At 38.4% G+C, this 19774-nt stretch overlaps 1 protein-coding gene across 4 annotated transcripts in view; it reads right to left on the bottom strand.

Annotated features, from left to right (window-relative positions):
- The window catches only part of LOC149818026 (oligoribonuclease-like), a 38200-nt gene that overhangs the window by 2745 nt on the left and 15681 nt on the right, over positions 1-19774 (bottom strand). For all 4 annotated transcript variants that reach the window (XR_016427275.1, XR_016427276.1, XM_089985074.1 and 1 more), the window contains 3 exons: positions 2903-2984; positions 2706-2761; positions 793-882 (listed from right to left, as the gene is read on the bottom strand). Coding sequence is in view for 2 of the 4 variants with exons in the window: in XM_089985074.1 (XP_089841200.1) it covers positions 793-882; positions 2706-2761; positions 2903-2984 (228 nt within the window). In the remaining 2 variants the exon portion in view is untranslated. The remainder of the gene's footprint in view (positions 1-792; positions 883-2705; positions 2762-2902; positions 2985-19774) is intronic.

The raw sequence follows: 19774 nt of genomic DNA, 5'->3' as shown, positions 1-19774 counted from the left end.
GCAGATGTTCAAAACATAGTTTTCAGCATCAGTTAGAAGAATATAGAATAGGTAGTTATCCAACTGACATTGTAAAAGACAAAAGGGGATGTTGATGGAAAAAACAATGATGTGGTGCTAATTATTGTTTAGCATGAATATGCAACTCAAAGTAAAACTAGATATGCTAAAGATTGAATACAAATAGTTCTACTAAAGCAAACCTCTTTGACTTGGAAAAAAAAGGCAGTCGGAAATGCAATATAATGGCTTGTCTCAATTTTCACATGACAGGCCTCCAAGCTAGGGGCTGGCACATAACTCAAAATGTAGTGGTTGCTGGAGATGGATAATATTTTTAATATTTCCCAAAATAAGTTAATCATATGTCATCTTTGCATTTTCCTTTCTATCCAAAGTTTTACTTGAGTGCTTGAGAGATTCTTCAAGATGCAAGAATAGAAAATATCCAGATAAGCATGAGAAAAAGAAAAAGAAAACAAATTAGCAGTGCATGACAGGCTCATCTTCTTTAATCAAGAGAAAACATAAACGTAAGAATGACTAATCTCAATGCATCATGTCACAACTCTGACCAAAATAATAAAATTTACAAAAAAAATCTTATTTAATGCCAGTTTCAGATTCACACCTATACAGCTATACTCAACTGGAAATAAACATATGAATTTTTTTCAGAGAAAAAGTTGATTGAATATATCATAAAGTGAACTAAAGATCAACACTCTAATTTGATCATGTCAAAAACTTTGACAATGGACCAATAAAAGTTGACAAGGCAGATAATTTTACCTTGAGAAATTGGAAGTCTACATAAACAGAATTGCCAGCCAGAAGTGGCTGGTAACTGCCTCCAAGATGACTCTTAAGAAAATCTACAACCTACAAAACCACATATGTAAATTGCAAACTAAATATCAGGGAGATGAAAAATATGCAAAGCAATTACAAAGGTAAGAACTAACTTTAAAGTTTAAATCAATCTGAATGCGTGCCAGTCAGTCACAACTTTCACATGGAAAATAACTATGAAAATCAATTAAAGTGAGGCCATATTCTCTCTTTCCTAATATTCAAGGCCATAATCTCTTGGCTGAAGTGTGCGTGCCTATGTCACATGGGTGCGGGTGCGGGTGTGGGGATGCGGCACTTCCAAAAAAACCGGGTGTGGGGGTGTGGCAAAAATATATATAAAGTCCAAAAGTTGGACATAAATGACCCTGGGTGCGTTGACTGCACCCAGGGTCAGGTTGACCGCATCGGGTGCGGGTGCGGCACCTAGTTGGAGAATCCCTGTGACATATATTAAAAAAAAATCTTGGCAATTTTTTTTTAAGTCCGAAAAATTAGACCAAAATGACCCTGGGTGCATTAGCCGCACCCGCACCCATGTCGCGTCGACGCGGGTGCGGCACCCTGCTAGCCGAATCCCTGTGACATAGGTGCGTGCACATTCACATCATGATCATTCAATTAATGTTTTCAAGTTGGGATTTCTCATACACCTGTTTGCTTCTTTGAACTTTATATTGAGGTTCTAATAAGCATATCATGAGTACTGAAAGGGTCTAAGATATAGAATATTAGAATTATCATACTATATCATACTGTATCATAAGATACAGAAAAACAAATTAATTTTTTTAAGTTAAACAAACATTGTATTTGAGCACAAAGAAAAAGAAAAGAATCATATCTCAGAAATAGATCATTCTTGTAAATTTTCACATTTCAAAAGCCAAAAAGGCGCTGTACACGATATGGTACCATATCATACAATACATCCAACTGTATGATACTCACCTTTTTCCAGTACAGGATGGGATCCCTATCCACCAAAATCTTCACTTCTGGTTTTTTATTTAATAACAGATAGTTTTGAATTTCAGGATTTATTCAAAATATTCAATTATTTGATCATTAATAACAATGAGACTAATTCCTCATTTGCTACATTGTGTGCAGGGGAATTGTACCATACCAACCTCTAAATACTACAATTTATTGAACTGTATCCTAGCATATGATACAATCATGTTCACTTTCCTTTACAGTGTCTTTGTCTAACTAGAAAACTATACGGGACAAGGACTCGTATATGAATGATGCGTCATATAGTATTAATGGTAACAATAACTAAAGGATATTTAAGAGTTCATATAAAAAAAAAATCAATTTCATGCTATTTTGTCTCCACATGAGCTCCCAATTGATACATTTTGAAGGGTGTAATAGATACATTTTACTCAGACGAGTGGCCTTTAAGGGTACTTTTGGTTTTGCCGGTCCCATGTGACTTCAAATTAAATTTGATTTGGAGTCATATGATTCAGAATTACGAGGCCTGATGCCATTCTGAATCTCACGTAAATGAGAAAACAACTCTCATTTGTAAAGGCAAATGAGAGTCAGTTTCTCATATCTCATTTTCTGATGTTAGGATGCTAGTGCAAATGAGAATCATTCTCTCATTTGTATGAGAATCTGAATCTCACGAGACAACAACAGAAAAAAAAAGTGATATATGGGTACAAAAGAGATGTGATGGAATACCTCCGACATCAAGAATGTAACATATAAAAGTATAAATTGATGCTCTAGCCATAGGAAAATACATTTTCATCATATTAGCAGCTGAAACACCAATTTGTTTAAATAAAATGGTTTTTCATGCAAGAAAACAGAGAAAAGAAACTGTAGCTAACCTGTGTCTCGGCATCTGCTTCAGTAACATCGCTTTGGAGAACCTTCTCTGTTAATCCTGGAAAAGAAAAAAATGTAATCCTCTATTAATATATAATCAGTGAATCAAACAGGAAATGATTGCTGACCATAACATAAAGGGCAAAATAAGGTTGTGAGCAGACCCCATAATGCTAGCTGAGATCAAGTGGATGCATACCACTAGCAGAATGATGACTCTGACACCACTCTCCCATATTATCAAGACATTGCTTTGGTTGATGGATTATCAGGTCTGGTCCCTGAAAAGATAACACGTTAACATCAAAAACTAAAATCCACACACACATACATGCATACATACATATATATGCGTGTGTGTGTGTGTAGTTAGGGGCTTAGTTTTCCGGAAAAGAGGTTACCCATTATCTGACAATAAGGGCATGTACGGTTCAGAATTCTCAAGTAGGGGTGCATTCGAGCCGAGTTCAAGCTGAGCCTGGGCTGTTCGAACTCAGCTTGCTAAAAAATGCATCTGTTCAAGCTCGGCTAGAGCTCGGAGCCAAGCTGGAACATCCTTGTCCAGACTCAGCTCAGTTCCAAGCTCGAGCCGAGACGAGCTTGACCGTAGTTCTAAAAAAAATTTATCATTTATATTTTTGAAGAGGTGGGATTCGATCCCCCATCTCTCCAATAAGCAGAAAAGAGTGTCACCATTAGGCCAGGCTGGCTATGTTGCTTATAGTGACGCAAAAAATTATTACACATACTAAAAAATCCCAAATTATTGTAAACCATGAAAAGCATTAAAGGTGGGGGATTCGATCCCACCATCTTTTGAGAAGTCTAACACCCTACCATTAGGGAAACACTAGCTTTTGTTTTATTTTTTGAACATATTTTATAGATACTATTTACATGAGATTAATCAAGTTTGGCCCGTTTATGTAGACTGTGCTTGGACTTGTGGTCAAGCTCGACTCATTGACTTTCACGAATGACCTCGAGTCAAGCTTAAACAAGATGAGTTTGAGCTCGAGCTAGCTTAGCTCATTGTGTGTTAGAAATCCACATGTACCTGCATTGAGAAAGAGAGAGAGAGAGAGAGAGAGAGAGAGAGGGAGAGAGAGACGAAGAGAAGAAAGCAAGAAGGGGTCTGCGGCTGTCACGATTTCTGTATTGAAATCGTAACCTAAAACAATTCATTTATAACTTTACTTTACACAGGTATGGATCCGAGTCTGGTGTATCTAGACCCAATTAAAAAGAAAAGACGTATAACGTATACTATACACAATCTTTACATGGATCGGGTCGGATCCTTTTGCACCTTTTTCACCCCCCCTCAAGTTGATCATGGTTTTGAACCATGAACAACTTGTAATGAAGTGCCCAATGAAAAGGGCAAAGTCTTCAAGCGAAAGCACGGAAGCACGCATATACACAAGAGGCCACAAAGGGGCAAAAATAAACCACAAAAAGTGGTCAAGCACAAAAAGAGGTAAAAAATATTCTTCACTTCATAGAATGCTTCACAAGAAGCTTAGGAAATACATGGGGCTGTGCCCCTTATTTATACACAGCAAGGGACCCAAGGAGGGGCTCCCATAGAGTCGTTGGAGCCCCTCCAACGGTCATATTTATGACCGTTGGAGGGGTCCAACGACTCTATGTGGACCCCTCTCAAATGATTAAAAGAAAAGCTAAAAAATAAAAAAAGGAAAAAGAATAAAGGAAAAAGAAAGAAAAGAAAAAACATATCAACGATATGCGTGTATAGGTGAAATGACAGAAATACCCCTGTCGGGTTTTACAAAATAAATATATATATATATATATATATATATATTTATATATAGATAGACACGTAGACATATATATATATATATATATCATATATATGTATATGTGTCGTAATCTATATATATAGATATATATATATAAATATACACCATATTTTAACACCCCCCCTCAAACACATGGTGAAATCACCGAGAGTTTGCTAAGGAGGAAGTAGAAGCGAGGCGAAGACAGGGCTTTGGTGAAGAAGTCCGCCAACTGATATTCGGTAGGAACATATGGGAGTTGAATGGTGCCACGAAGGAACTCATCTCAAACATAATGACAGTCCATCTCAATATGCTTCGTTCGTTTATGAAAAGTGTGATTGCTAGCAATATAGATGGAGCTCTTGTTGTCACAACACAGCTTTGAAGGAGTTGAGAATGAGACACCCATATCTTTAAGTAAGCTTCTTAACCATATAATCTCAGTTGTGGTAGTGGCCATCGCACGATATTCTGCTTCGGTAGACGAGAGAGAGACTTTACACTGCTTCTTACACCTCCATGAGATAAGTGACTCCCCAAGAAACACACAATAACCTGTGGTAGAAATACGATCATCGGGGTTACCTCCCCAATCAGAGTCAGTATACGCAAGTAAAGTGAGAGGAGAAGAATACTCCCTTAGTTATGGAATTTTTTAAGTATCTGATAATCCTCATTACTGCTGCCATGTGAATAGTAGTAGGAGCAGTCTGAAATTGGCTTGCACTATGAACTGCATGTGAAATGTCAGGCCTGGTGATAGATAAATATGTTAAGGATCCAATTAATTGACGATAAGGCGTGGGATCTGCTAAAGGAGTGTCATCATTGGCTCTCATCTTAGCATTGATCACTTCTGGAGTCTCAACCCTTTTGTCATCTGTCAACCCAGACTTAGCAATAATGTCAGAGGCAAGCTTCATTTGAGATAGGACATACCCCTTGGGGGAGTATGCAACTTCAATTCCTAAGAAATACCTTAGAAAACCCAGATCAGACATATCAAAATTTTTCTTAAGAATGTTTTTAATAAGATCAATACCTTTCTTATCATTACCTGTGATAATCATGTCATCAACATATAATAACAAAATTGTTATGTATTCATTAGAAGATTTAACAAACAAAGCAGTATCTGTGTAACATGAGGGGAAACCATTATCAAGAACTACTTTGCTAAAAAGATCATACCAAGCTTTTGGTGCTTGTTTTAAACCATAGAGAGCTTTGTTTAATTTTAGAATATTACCTTTCCCAATTTCAAGACCCGGCGGAGGGTCCATAAGAACTTCTTCACACAGAGTTCCATTTAAAAACGCATTTTTAACATCAAGTTGATATATCGGCCATTGTTTGATGGATGATAAAGCAATTAGGGTTCGAACACTAGTCATCCTGGCTACAGGAGCAAAGGTTTCTTCATAATCAATCCCATACTCTTGGGCGTAGCCTTTTGCAACCAACCGAGCTTTGTATCTTTCAAGAGACCCATCACATTTGGTTTTGACCTTATATACCCATCTACACCCAATTGCTTTTTTTCCTAAAGGTTGAGGAATAATGCTCCAGGTTTGGGCCTTGTTAAGAGCCTCTAATTCGATTTTCATAGCTTCAATCCAATGTGGGTAATCTTTAGCTTCCTTGAATGAGGTAGGTTCATAATACGAATGTATTAACATGAGACAGGCCCTATAATTCGGAGAAAAAGATTCATAAGACACAAATTTTTGTGGTGGCCTATGTAAGAATAGCCCAGAATTGATGAACAAGAAGCTGCAAAGGAGAAAGTGAATGGGCTGCAACTAATCACGTTTTTCTATTATGGAAAAATCGTGACCTCTTCAATACTTATAATGTAAAGCATAATACATGCCCTAATAAGTTAGGGCATTTACAAGTTTGTCTAATATCAATTAGACATATTACATAAGGGGAGTTTGGATCTGAGTCCGGATCCAAACCTTAAGTACAAACACAAGTATACCCAGTCTAATAGCCTCCCTCAAGTTGTGCATGATTTTGAATCATGGACAACTTGCCTTTTAGAAACCAAAACCGGCACTTTGTGAGTCCTTTGGTGAACAAATCGACCACTTGGTCTTCTGTTCTAATATAATGAGGCTCCATCTCTTTCTCCTCAATCTTCTGTCTGATAAAATGTTGATCAATCTCAATGTGCTTGGTCTTGCTGTGATGAATAGGATTAAGAGATATTTGAATAGCACTTTGATTGTCACACAAAAGAAAGCAACCAGCAATCGGCTCCTTTAACTCTGTTAACAAATGTCTAGTCCATGTCACTTCTGCCGTAGCAGCAGCCATCGCTCTATATTCTGCTTCCGTGCTAGATCTAGCAACGGCCTTCTGTTTTCTGCTACTCCAAGAAACAAGATTGGCACCAATGAAAATACAATACCCTGAAACTGACTTTCGATCATCAGGATCCCCGGCCCAGTCTGCATCTGAATAAGCAATGATGTCATGAGCAGTATTCATGGATCTGCTTTTGGTGTACAAGAGTCCATCTCCAACAGTACTCTTCAAGTACCTCAGTATCCTTTTTACTGCATCCATATGTCCCGTCCTTGGCTCATGCATGAATTGGGAAACTTGATTGACTGAATATGTAATATCAGGCCTGGTAAAGGTAAGATATTGAAGCATTCCCACTAGACTCTGATATTTGGTGGGATCATGATACAAGTCTCCGTCTTGCACACTTAGTTTCTGGTTAAGCGCACTAGGAGTAGCAAGAGGCTTGCAATCTTGCATTCCACCCTTTTCTAGCAGATCTAGGGTGTATTTATGTTGGGTCAAAGTAAGTTTATTTCCTTGATTATCCACCTCTACTCCAAGAAAGTATCGAAGGTTTCCAAGGTCCTTCATTTTGAACCTTTGACTCAGGAGATCTTTAGTTTCTTGAACATGATTCTCACTGCTTCCTGTAATAATTATATCATCAACATATATCAACAAGAAGGTAGTAAACTCCTTGCCTCGAAGAATAAAAAGGGAGTGATCCAATTGTGATCGATAAAAACCATGTTTTTGAATTTCTAGGGAGAAACTCTCAAACCAAGATCGAGATGCTTGTTTCAATCCATAGAGTGCTCGATTTAGTCTACATACATACTCCTTTGAATCTCCTTCTGTATAGCCTGGCGGTTGTTCCATGTATACTTCTTCCTTCAAATCTCCATGAAGAAAAGCATTCTTCACATCTAGCTGACTTATTCTTCAACCATAATCTACAGCCAATGAAAGAACAATGCGAATTGTGCCCATTTTGACAACTGGACTAAAAGTTTCATCATAGTCTTGTCCAAACTCTTGGGTGAATCCCTTTGCTACAAGACGAGCTTTGTATCGTTCAACACTCTCATCCGGTTTGTATTTGATTTTGTAGACCCATCGTGACCCAACAACATTCTTATCTGGAGGTCGGGGGACAACTGTCCATGTTTGACATTGGTACAAGGCTTCCATCTCTTCATTCATAGCTTGAATCCATGTTTTGGAGTTAATGGCTTGATGAAAGTGTCTAGGCTCAGTCTCTTTCCCAATCTGTGACAAAAACAATTGAAAATCCATGGTGAAATTCTCATAATTGACCCACCTTTCAATGGGATGCCGAGCTCTTTCAGATCGTCTGATCGGAATGGCTACTGGATTAGAAATTGGAGAAGTAATGTCATTGGATGACATAGGCTCTTCTTGTTCAATATCATCCGGAGTCAAAGGTGAGTCCCTTTCTCTTCTCCTATAAACTTGCCCAGCAAACTTGTGAATCTCTGGAGGATGTTCTACTTCAAGTTCTTGTATGCTACTATTTCCATCTTGACAGGATGTTCCTTGAGCACAAGAAGAAGAACACTCATTGTTGGTTGCAGGAAATAGCTTTGCACTGAGCCATGGATCATAAAATAGCGCATTCATATTGGTTTGGGCAGAAACATATTCTCCTTCTCCAAAATCATTTTCATCAAAAACTACATTCCTAGATATCTTGATTCGTCTGCTGTCAGGATCATAACACTTGTACCCTTTGTGATGATCTGCATATCCGACAAACCTACACTTTGATGCCTTAACCTGAAACTTGTTTCGCAAAGAAGAGTCAATATGAACATAACACATGCAGCCAAAAAAATTTAATTCATCATAATCAGGATGTTTCCCAAATAGGATGAAATAAGGGGATGTATTTTCTAAAAGCTTCATGGGCAGACGATTAATAAGGTGAACAGCAGAGTGAAAAGCCTCTGTCCAGAGTCCTATGGGAGTACGGCTGCCGTGCATCATGCTCATAGCGCTTTCCACAATGTGACGGTGTTTCCGTTCAGCAATTCCATTCTGTTGGGGCGTATGCGGGCAAGATACTCTACGAGTTATCCCATTATCTTGGAGGTAATTGATAAAATCCCTGGAGGAGTATTCCCCCCCACCATCACTTTGGAAATGTAAAATATTGCAAGAAAAGTGAGTTTTGACAAATGCATGAAAACAACGAAAAATAGAGAAGACTTCGGATTTATTCTTCATGAAATATATCCAAGTGAAGCGGGAGAAATGATTAATAAAAATAACATAATATCTGCTACCAGAATTAGAGGGATTAGGAGCCGATCCCCATACATCGGAACAAACAATTTCAAAAGGCCTTGAAGCTCTCTCATTTATTGGATGAAAAGGAAGAACATGACTCTTACACATTTGACAACTTGAACACATTTTATTATCTGGTCTAGAAATCAAGCTAGACTCAGGAATAAGACCATCAGACACTAGTCGCTCAACAAAGACTCGACCACAATGACCAAGACGCAAATGCCAAAAATCAGGCTTATTACATTTATTTGAAGATTGCAAACTGAACACATGAATATTCTTTGACGACATAGACTTAGGAGATGTCTTCAAGGTAGGTTGAACACAAGTAGAAGGATCCTCTTGGAAGACATACATATTTCCCCGGCGTTCCCCTCTAGCGAACGTCTCCTTCGTTTGTAGATCCTTGACATAAACAGAAGATGGAGTAAATTCAACAGAAGAATTGGTATGATCAACAAGCTTAGAAACAGAAACAATGTTTTTTGTAATATCTGGGGCATGAAGAACATTGGACAGATGAAGTGAGGATTTAGGCAAGGGGGTAGAAACATTTCCAATGTGGGTGATGGGGTGGTGGGACCCGTCTCCAGTAACGATGTTACTTTTTCCAAAATAGGGAGTTGAAGTAGAGAATTTACCCGCATTACCTGTGACATGAGTAGCTGCTCCAGAATCAATATACCACACTCCTTTATCATCACGCTTCAGATCAAGTTCAGACAGTGTTGCCAAGAGAAGCTCTTTCACATCGCCACCGTACTTTGAAGAGTTTTCCTTTCGTCCTGACGAGCTCTCACCCTTTTGGAACTTTCCTTTGTTCTGCGGATTGTGCCAACAATTGGCTTTAATGTGGCCTCGCTTGTTGCAAAGATAACAGGTGGGTACGTTTTTTACATTATAGAGAGGTGAAGCATTTGGGGTAGGTAATAGCCCACGTCCCCCTGGAGTACCTCGACCTCGTCCTCTGCCACCACCAAAATTATTATCACCACGTCCCGGGCCAAAAGAAACCCCAATAGCAAGAACCTGTCCACCAGTCTCATGAGACATCCCTTTCAGAGTCATCTCATATTGAAGTAATTTGGCTTGCAAGTCTTCAAATGATGGTAGATCAGGCAGGCATAACAAGGAAGTCGAGAGAACATGAAATTCCGGTCCCAATCCATTCAAGGTTTGTCTGACCTTGTCTTTATCTGCCACTTCATACCCAACAACTGCAAGTTGATCACTGATGATCTTAACCTTATTCAAGTACTCCATGACGGACAAGGAACCCTTAGTCAGGAGTTGAAATTCACGCTGAAGAAAGGAGATTCTAGCTTCTGATATCTGAGAGTACGTCTTCACTAGTCTGTCCCATAATTCTTTTGCTGAGCATTCATCTGGAATCCCCACCAATACTTCTTGAGAGATAGTGGAGATGATAAAGGCAACTGCAGCTTGATCACTCTTCATCCAAATCTCATATTGAGGATTTGGAATTTGTGGTATGAGATCAGCCTCATTTACATTCTTAGCTTCCTGTATGATAAATTCTGGAGGAGCTGGGATTGATCCAGTGAGATGTCCAGAGAGACCTTGACTTTTAATAAAAGGAAAAATTTGTCTTTTCCAAATCAGGAAATTGGAATTGGTAAGTTTTTCATAAATGAGTTGACCGAGAAAATTAGATGAGAGAAATGACTGAGAAGAAGCATCCATGGCTAAACCTTTTTTTTTTTTGAAAAGTGCAATCAGTAGAACAGAATGAAGGTATCTGCAGACAGATCACGATGCAACAAGTAAGTCTCGTTTTTGTTTTTTTAACTTGAGTACTTAACTTGAACGAGAAATAATAGATCTGGTGTACAGATCCAATCTGATTTCAAAGTTGCATACGTAAGATTGCACACAGCAGTAACAAATGTAAAGAGGCAGCAGGCTAAATCAAGGATTAAGGAAGATAGATAGAGAAAGGTAAATCTAAAAGGGAACTTTAGATTTGATTCTAGCCAGTTATCGGATCTGATGCACAGATCTGGGAAAACAAAACCCGATCCAACAAACAAACCTGATATGCAAGAGTAACGTGAGAAGAATCAAACAAAGCAACACAGAGAAAGAGAAAAAAAAAATGACGTGAAACTGATTTGGGGCAAGAATAAATCAGTTTCAGGAAATAGGGTTGTCGTGAAATGGATTTGACGCAAACCCAAAGAAGACGTGAAACTGATTTGGGGCAAGAAATAGGGTTGTCGTGAAATTAAGGTTGTCGTGAAATTAGTTCAGCACAAACCCAACTCAGTTACAGATCTGAAGAGCAAAATCGTAATCCAGAGAAAACTGGAGAAGAATAGAAGAGAACAGCAAATGAATAGAAGAGAGATAAGAAGGAGAGTTAGGTCTCTTAGGTACATACCTGCTGGAAAAACCTTCAGCCCTTGGATCAAAGTCGCTCTGATACCATGTAAGAATAGCCCAGAATTGATGAACAAGAAGCTGCAAAGGAGAAAGTGAATGGGCTGCAACTAATCACGTTTTTCCATTATGGAAAAATCGTGACCTCTTCAATACTTATAATGTAAAGCATAATACATGACCTAATACATGGCTATATGACACAAATAGCCCTAATAAGTTACAGCATTTACAAGTTTGTCTAATATCAATTAGACATATTACATAAGGGGAGTTTGGATCCGGGTCCGGATCCAAACCTTAAGTACAAGCACAAGTATACCCAGTCTAATAGCCTACTGGTACGAGAAGATCTCCTAGGTGGATTGTTATCAATAGATTCTTCTAAAGAGAGGTCTTGAGAGTATCTGTCAATAGCAGGTTGATGTTCATTTCCGATCCGCCGGGTATATACATTTATATCATTTTGGGAATTATTCTCATGTTGTGGTATATCATTATAATGTGAAATTCCATCACAACTAGTATCACAAGTAATTGCCTCAGGAGACTCAATCCTAGGAGCTAAGTCGAATAGAAAAGAATAATCGATGTCTTCCTTAGATGTGTGGATATCGAAACCATTTTGATCTTCAATAAAGTTTACATTTCTCGACACATATAATTTATTGTTTCGAATATCATAGCATCTATAGCCTTTTTTATTCTCACCATAGCCAATGAACACACATTCAATAGCTTTAGATGACAACTTATCTTGTCCTAGATTAAGTACAAAACATTTGCATCCAAAGATTCTTAGTCTATTAAAATCAGGAGTAATTTTAAAAAGTTTTTCAAATGGTGAAACATTTTTTAAAGAAGAAGAGGGCATACGATTCACAAAATATGTTGCGGTAAGAAGAGCTTCGGCCCAAAAGTTTTTAGGAACATTTTTAGACACAAGAAGAGTTCTTGTGGTTTCGATTAAATGTCTATGTTTCCTTTCCGCAAGACCATTTTGTTGCGGAGTTTTAGGACAAGATCGTTGGTGCAAAATTCCATTTGTTTTAAAATAATTTTGAAAATCTTTAGACGTGTACTCTCCTCCTGAGTCGGACCTAAAAGTGTCTATATTGTGTTGAAATTGATTTTGAACAAGAGCGTGAAACTCTTTAAAATTAATGAAGACATCGGATTTATTCTTGATAATGTAAACCCATGTATATCTAGTAAAATCATCAATAAAAGAAACATAGTAAGAGAAGCCCCCTTTGGACATAACGGGTGCCAGTCCCCATACATCGGAATGCACAAGTTCAAAAGGCCTTTTTGACACAAAATTGCTATGAGAATATGGAAGAGAGTGAATTTTTCCAAGAATACAATCATTGCATGTAAATGTATTTGTATTACAAAATTTTTCCAAAAACGGAAAAAGGTACAACTTGGAAATACTAGGGTGTCCAAGTCTCTTATGTCAAGTCTCAATATCTTTGGATTGAACGTGATTACAAAATGATTTGGATGGCAAAGACAAAAAATCCATATAGTAAAGGTCCCCTCTTCTATGGCCTTGCCCAATCCGCTTCCCGGACCGGAGATCCTGCACATAGCAATGGGTTGGTGAAAACGAGACATTACATTCAAAATCGGTAATTTGAGAGACGGAAAAAAGATTTAGATTAAGTTTTTGAATAATTCAGATTTTGGGAACAAAAAATTCTTTGTTTTGGTCATAAGTTTTCTCAAGATTTCCAATACCTTCAACATTTAAAGATGTTCCATCGGCGGTGGATACATATGATTTAAATTTATTGAGACTTGGTTTTGATAAAAGTGATGCATTTGGAGTCATATGGAAAGAGGCACCCGAGTCAAGAATCCAAGAGGTCATACCTAGAAAAGAGGAGATGGCGGCACCGGAAGTGGAAGGTGAGGAGGATGATGTAGAGGCGTTCATCTTTATAAATTGTTGAAGAGTTTCGGTTAGATGAGCGATGGACTCCTTTATGTCACCATCCTTCTTTGAATCTTCATTGATGATTGGTGGAGTTTCCCCCACGGAAGCCACCTTCTTCTTGAATCTAGGGCAATCGGGACGAATATGGCCCGGTTCATTACAATTATGACAAATAATTTTTCTTCCTCCACCACCATTATTCTTCCAAAAATGTGGTGGTTTATATGTTCTTACATTGTTGCCGGGTCTAGACACGGCATGCACTTCAACATCTCTTTTCAAGGCCAAACGAGTTTCTTCTTGACATAAATCGGCCAAAATATCACTTAGAGGGGTAGAGGCCCTATGAAGTAGAGATCCTCTAAGTTGTTCAAATTCGGGACGAAGCCCATGAATAAATTGAAAGAACCTCTCTTTTTCCATTTGCTCTTGCCTCATAGCAATAGCACTTCCTTCCCATTGTGGTTCGAGAAGGACAAGTTCATCCCATAAAGAGGATAGGGCACTATAGTAGTCTCTAATGCTCATATCACCTTGCTTGGTAACTCTTACCTTTTCTTGTAGAAAAAAATGCCTAGCAAGGTCTCTTTGGGTGTACATGCCTTTCATAAAAAACCATGCTTCATTAGCCTTTTTGAATTTTGCAAGGTTTGCACAAATCTTCAACTCGACATTATTCATGAACCATGCTAAGATTTTAGCATGTTCACTTTCCCAATCTTCCATTTTAGAAGAATAATTAAGAATAGCCTTTTCCTTTTCTTCTTCATTCAAAGCTTTTTCCTCATTTCCTTCAAATTTAGTTAACTTCAATTGTGGTTCCGGAATGGTTCCACATACGTAACCCCAAAGATTTTTACCTTTGAGATTATTCTCCATAGCGGCGGCCCACATGCGGTAATTGGTTCCATCCAATTTGAATGAGAGATCGATTTTTGCATCTTTGTTGGCCATTTAGAAAAACAAATTAATAAGACAAGAGAGAGGAGAGGTATTACTTGTCAAGATAGAATCCGATGAAGCCTTCTTAACCAAGCTCTGATACCATGTAATGAAGTGACCAATGAAAAGGGCAAAGTCTTCAAGCGAAAGCACGGAAGCACGCACATACACAAGAGGCCACAAAGGGGCAAAAATAAACCACAAAAAGTGGTCAAGCACAAAAAGAGGTAAAAAATATTCTTCACTTCATAGAATGCTTCACAAGAAGCTTAGGAAATACATGGGGTTGTGCCCCTTATTTATACACAGCAAGGGACCCAAGGAGGGGCTCCCATAGAGTCGTTGGAGCCCCTCCAACGGTCATATTTATGACCGTTGGAGGGGTCCAACGACTCTATGTGGACCCCTCTCAAATGATTAAAAGAAAAGCTAAAAAATAAAAAAAGGAAAAAGAATAAAGGAAAAAGAAAGAAAAGAAAAAGCATATCAATGATATGCGTGTACAGGTGAAATGACAAAAATACCCTTGTCGAGTTTTACAAAATAAATATATATATATATTTATATATATATAGATAGACACGTAGACATATATATATCATATATATGTATATGTGTCGTAATCTATATATATAGATATATATATATATAAATATACACCATATTTTAACACAACTTGCCTTTAAGCATCCAAAAACGATCATTTGTTAACCCTTTGGTAAATATGTCTGCAACTTATCTTTCAGTACTGATGAATTCAGGCTCAATCTCTTTTTCTTCAACCTTCTGTCTCACAAAGTGTTAGTCAATCTCAATGTGCTTAGCATGACTGTGATGTACTGGATTGAATGACGTGTTGATAGCACTTTGGTCGTCACATAGCAAGGTAGTGTGGGAGATCTTTTCTCCTACTTCAATTAGTAGATGCCTGATCCATGTGACTTCGGCACTAGCAGCAACCATGGATCTATACTCAGCCTCAGTGCTTGATCTAGCGATATCCTTTTGTTTTCTACTGCTCCAAGAGACTAAATTTCTTCCAATGAAGACACAATATCCTGATGTAGATCTTCGTTTGTCAGGATCTCCTGCCCAGTCTGCATCACAATATACAGTAAGTTCGTGCTCATCTTTGCCATATGACTGTGGTGAATATATCAATCCATCCCCAATAGTCCCTTTCAGATATCTAAGGATCTTCTTGACCGCTTCCATATGTTCAGTACGTGGCGCATGCATAAATTGAGACACTTGATTGATTGAATAAACGATGTCAGGTCTAGTGAATGTAAGGTATTGTAACATTCTTATTATGCTTCGATACCTGATGGGGTCATCACACATATCTCCATCATCAGGGCTAAGTTTTTGATGAAGCACACTCGGAGCTCCTAGAGGTTTGCAGTCTTTCATGCCTGCCTTGCTGAGAACGTCTACGGTGTACTTATGCTGAGTGAGTGTCAAACCATGAGCCTGGTTATCAACTTCTACACCAAGAAAATAACGTAGAACTCCAAGATCTTTCATTTTGAACCTCTGAGCTAGTAAGTCTTTTCCTTCTTGAATGTGGGCTGCAGAGTTTCCTGTGATGATAATATCATCGACATAAATTAATAATAGAGTGGTCACAGTTTGACTTTTAAAAATAAATAATGAGTGGTCCAGCATGGAACGTGAAAATCCATGTTTCTGAATCTCTAGCGAGAAGCTATCAAACCAAGAGCGAGATGGTTGCTTCAGACCATAGATAGCTCTATTTAACCTACACACATGGGTTTTACAATTTTGTTCTTGATATCCAGGGGGTTGCTCCATGTATACTTCCTCCTTCAAATCTCCATGCAAGAATGCATTTTTCACATCAAGCTGACTCAACTTCCATCCATGTTCAACAGCCAAAGAAATAATAATTTAAATTGTTCTCATTCTTAAAACCGGACTAAAGGTCTCATCATAGTCTTGCCCTGCTTCTTGAGTGAATCCTTTTGCCACAAACCTTGCCTTATATCGTTCAATGGTTCCATCTAGCTTGGACTTTATTTTGTAGACCCATTTACATCCGACAACATTTTTGTCAGGTGGTCAGGGAACAACTTCTCAAGTTCCACATTCATGCAAGGCTTGCATTTCATCATTCATGGCTGCTACCCATTTGGTAGAAATAGTTGCCTGATAGTACATAATGGGCTCATCTTCCTTATTAAGAGCAATTAAAAAGAGTTGAAATCCAAGGAGAAGTTGTTATAGCTAACCCACCTGTCAATAGGATGTCGTATGCAGTTTGATTTTCTGACCTCAAGAGCATGAGGAGTTGGATTGGCAACTGAGACATGATCTGAATGGCTTGATGTTGTCTAGAATAGACAATGCCTTTGTATCTGCCCGGTACTTTCTCTGCATTATGTGATCCCGACGTCCCAGTGTTCTCAAACATCTCTTCTTGTTGCACGCAATCTGAGGAACATGTTTCATTGGAGCCAACAAAAAGTTCTGAACTCAGCCAAGGATAGTAAACTTCAATTGGCATGTTCGTTGCGTCAACTTCGTGATCAAAATTTTGTTCATCAAAGACAACATTTCTTGAGGTTCTGATGCGTTTGTTGGTGGGATCATAACACCTATATCCTTTGTAGTCATCTGCATATCCCACAAACCTACATTTCTGGGTCTTGTCCTGAAACTTGTTTCCCAGGGACTGATCAATATGCACATAGCAAACACATCCAAAAACACGCAAATCATGACAACTAGGATGAGCTTCAAAAAAACAGTGATAAGAAGACTTATTTTCCATAACAACCATAGGCAGTCTATTTATCACATGTACAACATAATGGAAAGCTTTTGTCCATAGGTTGATGGGAAGATTATTGTCATGAAGCATACTCATTGCACTTTCAACAATATGCCTATGCTTTCGTTCAACAATCCCATTTTGTTGAGGGGTGTAAGGGCAGGACAACCTTCTTCCTATTCCGTTATTTCGGAAAAAAAAAGAAATAAAATCACGGGATGAGAATTCCCCACCTCCATCATATTGAAAAAATTGAATGAACTCAGAAAATTGATTTTTGACCAAGGAAAGAAAATTTTGAAACAAAGAGAAGACTTCCGACTTATTTTTTATAAAATATATCCAAGTGTATCGAGAATAGTTATCAACAAAGATTAGATAATATCTGCTCCTAGATCTAGAGGCAATCGAGGCGGGTCCCCATACATCAGAACAAATTATTTCAAAAGGTTTTGAAACTCTCTTATTAATGGAATGGAAAGGCAATACATGACTCTTGCATGAAAGACAATTGGAACACTTATGACTGCTCTCATCCCCATTGAGACTTTCTTTTGGAATGAGATTATTATAGACAAGTTTTTCAATAAAATGACTCCTACAATGTCCTAATCGACTATGCCATAAGAATAGCTTATTACATTCAGAAATACTAAAAACATTAGCATAAGAGGATGAACATGACTCTAATGAAAGCTTCGAATTCAGATGAATAGGGCGGACAACATGACATGGAGCTTCTTCAAAGACATACATATTGCCTCGTCTCTTTCCTTCAGCGAATGCTTCCCTCGTACGTAGGTCCTTAACCTGCACAGAGGAGGGGGTGAATTCAACTGAAGCATTATTATCATTAATAAGTTTGGAAACAGAGACAATATTTTTCTTGATGTCAGGAGCATGAAGAACATCAGAAAGAATAAGAGTAGAATATGACATGGGAATGACAGTTTTTCCAACATGAGAAACAGGATGGTGGGATCCATCTCCAGTGACAATCTTACTTTTTCCAAAATACGGAATAGGGTTAGAAATTTTACCTGCATCGCCTGTCACATAAGTTGCTGCCCCTGAGTCGACAAACCAAGTGCCTTTATCACTCTGCTTCAATTTCAACTCTGACAAGGCATATATCAACAGATCTTTAATCTCTCCACTGTCTCTGGTATTTGTGAATCTTCTTTTGGTTTCTGTCTGTGGACCCTTTCCTTTATTCTCTGAATTATGCCAACAGTTCGCCTTTTTATTACAAAGGAAGCAAGTAGGGATGAATCTTGGTCCCTGCGCATGGGCTAACATGTTTGGAGTGGAATGCAGACCACACCCTCCGTATCCACTTCGCCCTTGTCCTCCTCGTCCTCGCCCTCGTCCTCTACCATAAATCAAGCCTGTGGCAAAAACTTCTTGAGAATTTGGGTGAATGTGCGATTCTTCAGAGAATCCCTTCAGAGTCATTTCATACTGGATCAATTTGGCTCGTAGCTCATCAAATGTAGGAAGAACAGGAAGGCACAATAGTGAAGTGACTATCGTATTGTAGTCAGATCCCAATCCACTTAGAGTTTGTTGCACCATGTCATTGTCACTTACGGCACATCCTATAACTGCAAGCTTATCTGTGATGATCTTTATCTTGTTCAAATATTCTATGATGGTCATGGTCTTTTCTTAACAACTGAAATTCCCTTTTCAGAAAAACCATCCTTGCTTGAGAAACCTGCGAATACGTCTGAACCAGTCGTTCCCAGAGTTGTAGTGTTGTACAATTGTCGGGAATGGCAACAAGGACCTCTTGAGACAGGGTTGAGGTGATGTATGCAACAACTGATTGATCTTTCCTTTCCCAATTGAGAAATTCTATATTTTTGACATACACGACCGAACTCGCCCCGTGATCATCTTTCTCTTCTCTCGGAACAAATTCTGGTGAGACTGAGGTGGTTCCATCCAGGTGACCTAAGAGACCTTGGCTTCTTATGAAAGGAATGATTTGTCTCTTCCAAATCAAGAAGTTTGAGGTATTCAACTTTTCAGAAACGAGTTGGTTGAGAAAACTTGAAGAAATATTTGATTGAGAGGAATAAGGATCCATAGAGAGTGAAATTCAGCAAGAGTGTTCACGAAGTGCAAGAGTTTTCACGAAATGCTCAACCTTTTTTTTTTGCGGCTGTCAGATTCAGAGAATAGAGAGACTGAACCTTTTTCTATGCACTCCAGAAAACTCATATTGACGTAAAAAAAAACTTTCCCACGTTAAATATATTTTCAAACAAGTAGCAAAAAGAGAAACAGGAAGAAAACTACACAGCAAATATATATTTGAATATGTAGAAATAGATGCGTGGAGGGGATTGGACAAAGGGAGATCGAACAGACGATAGCAATAAAGGGGGTCAAGTAGGCAATATCAAACAAAAAACTGAAATGGGGCACGCGATTGGTCTGATGTTTCACGTGAATCGATTTCAGCGATTCACGTGAAATACAACCACTCATTTTTCACGGTCTGGGTTCAGGTGAACAGGATTCACGTGAATCTCAGATCCAAGAGAGAAGCAAGCCCACGTGAGATGTGGG

This window comes from Nuphar pumila, chromosome 13 (genome assembly GCF_984573655.1).
Source record: "Nuphar pumila chromosome 13, dmNupPumi1.hap1.1, whole genome shotgun sequence".
In the NCBI taxonomy this organism is placed as follows: domain Eukaryota; kingdom Viridiplantae; phylum Streptophyta; class Magnoliopsida; order Nymphaeales; family Nymphaeaceae; genus Nuphar; species Nuphar pumila.
The sequence above is the reverse complement of the archived record's forward strand: the minus strand, read 5'-3'. Positions and strand labels throughout refer to the sequence as shown.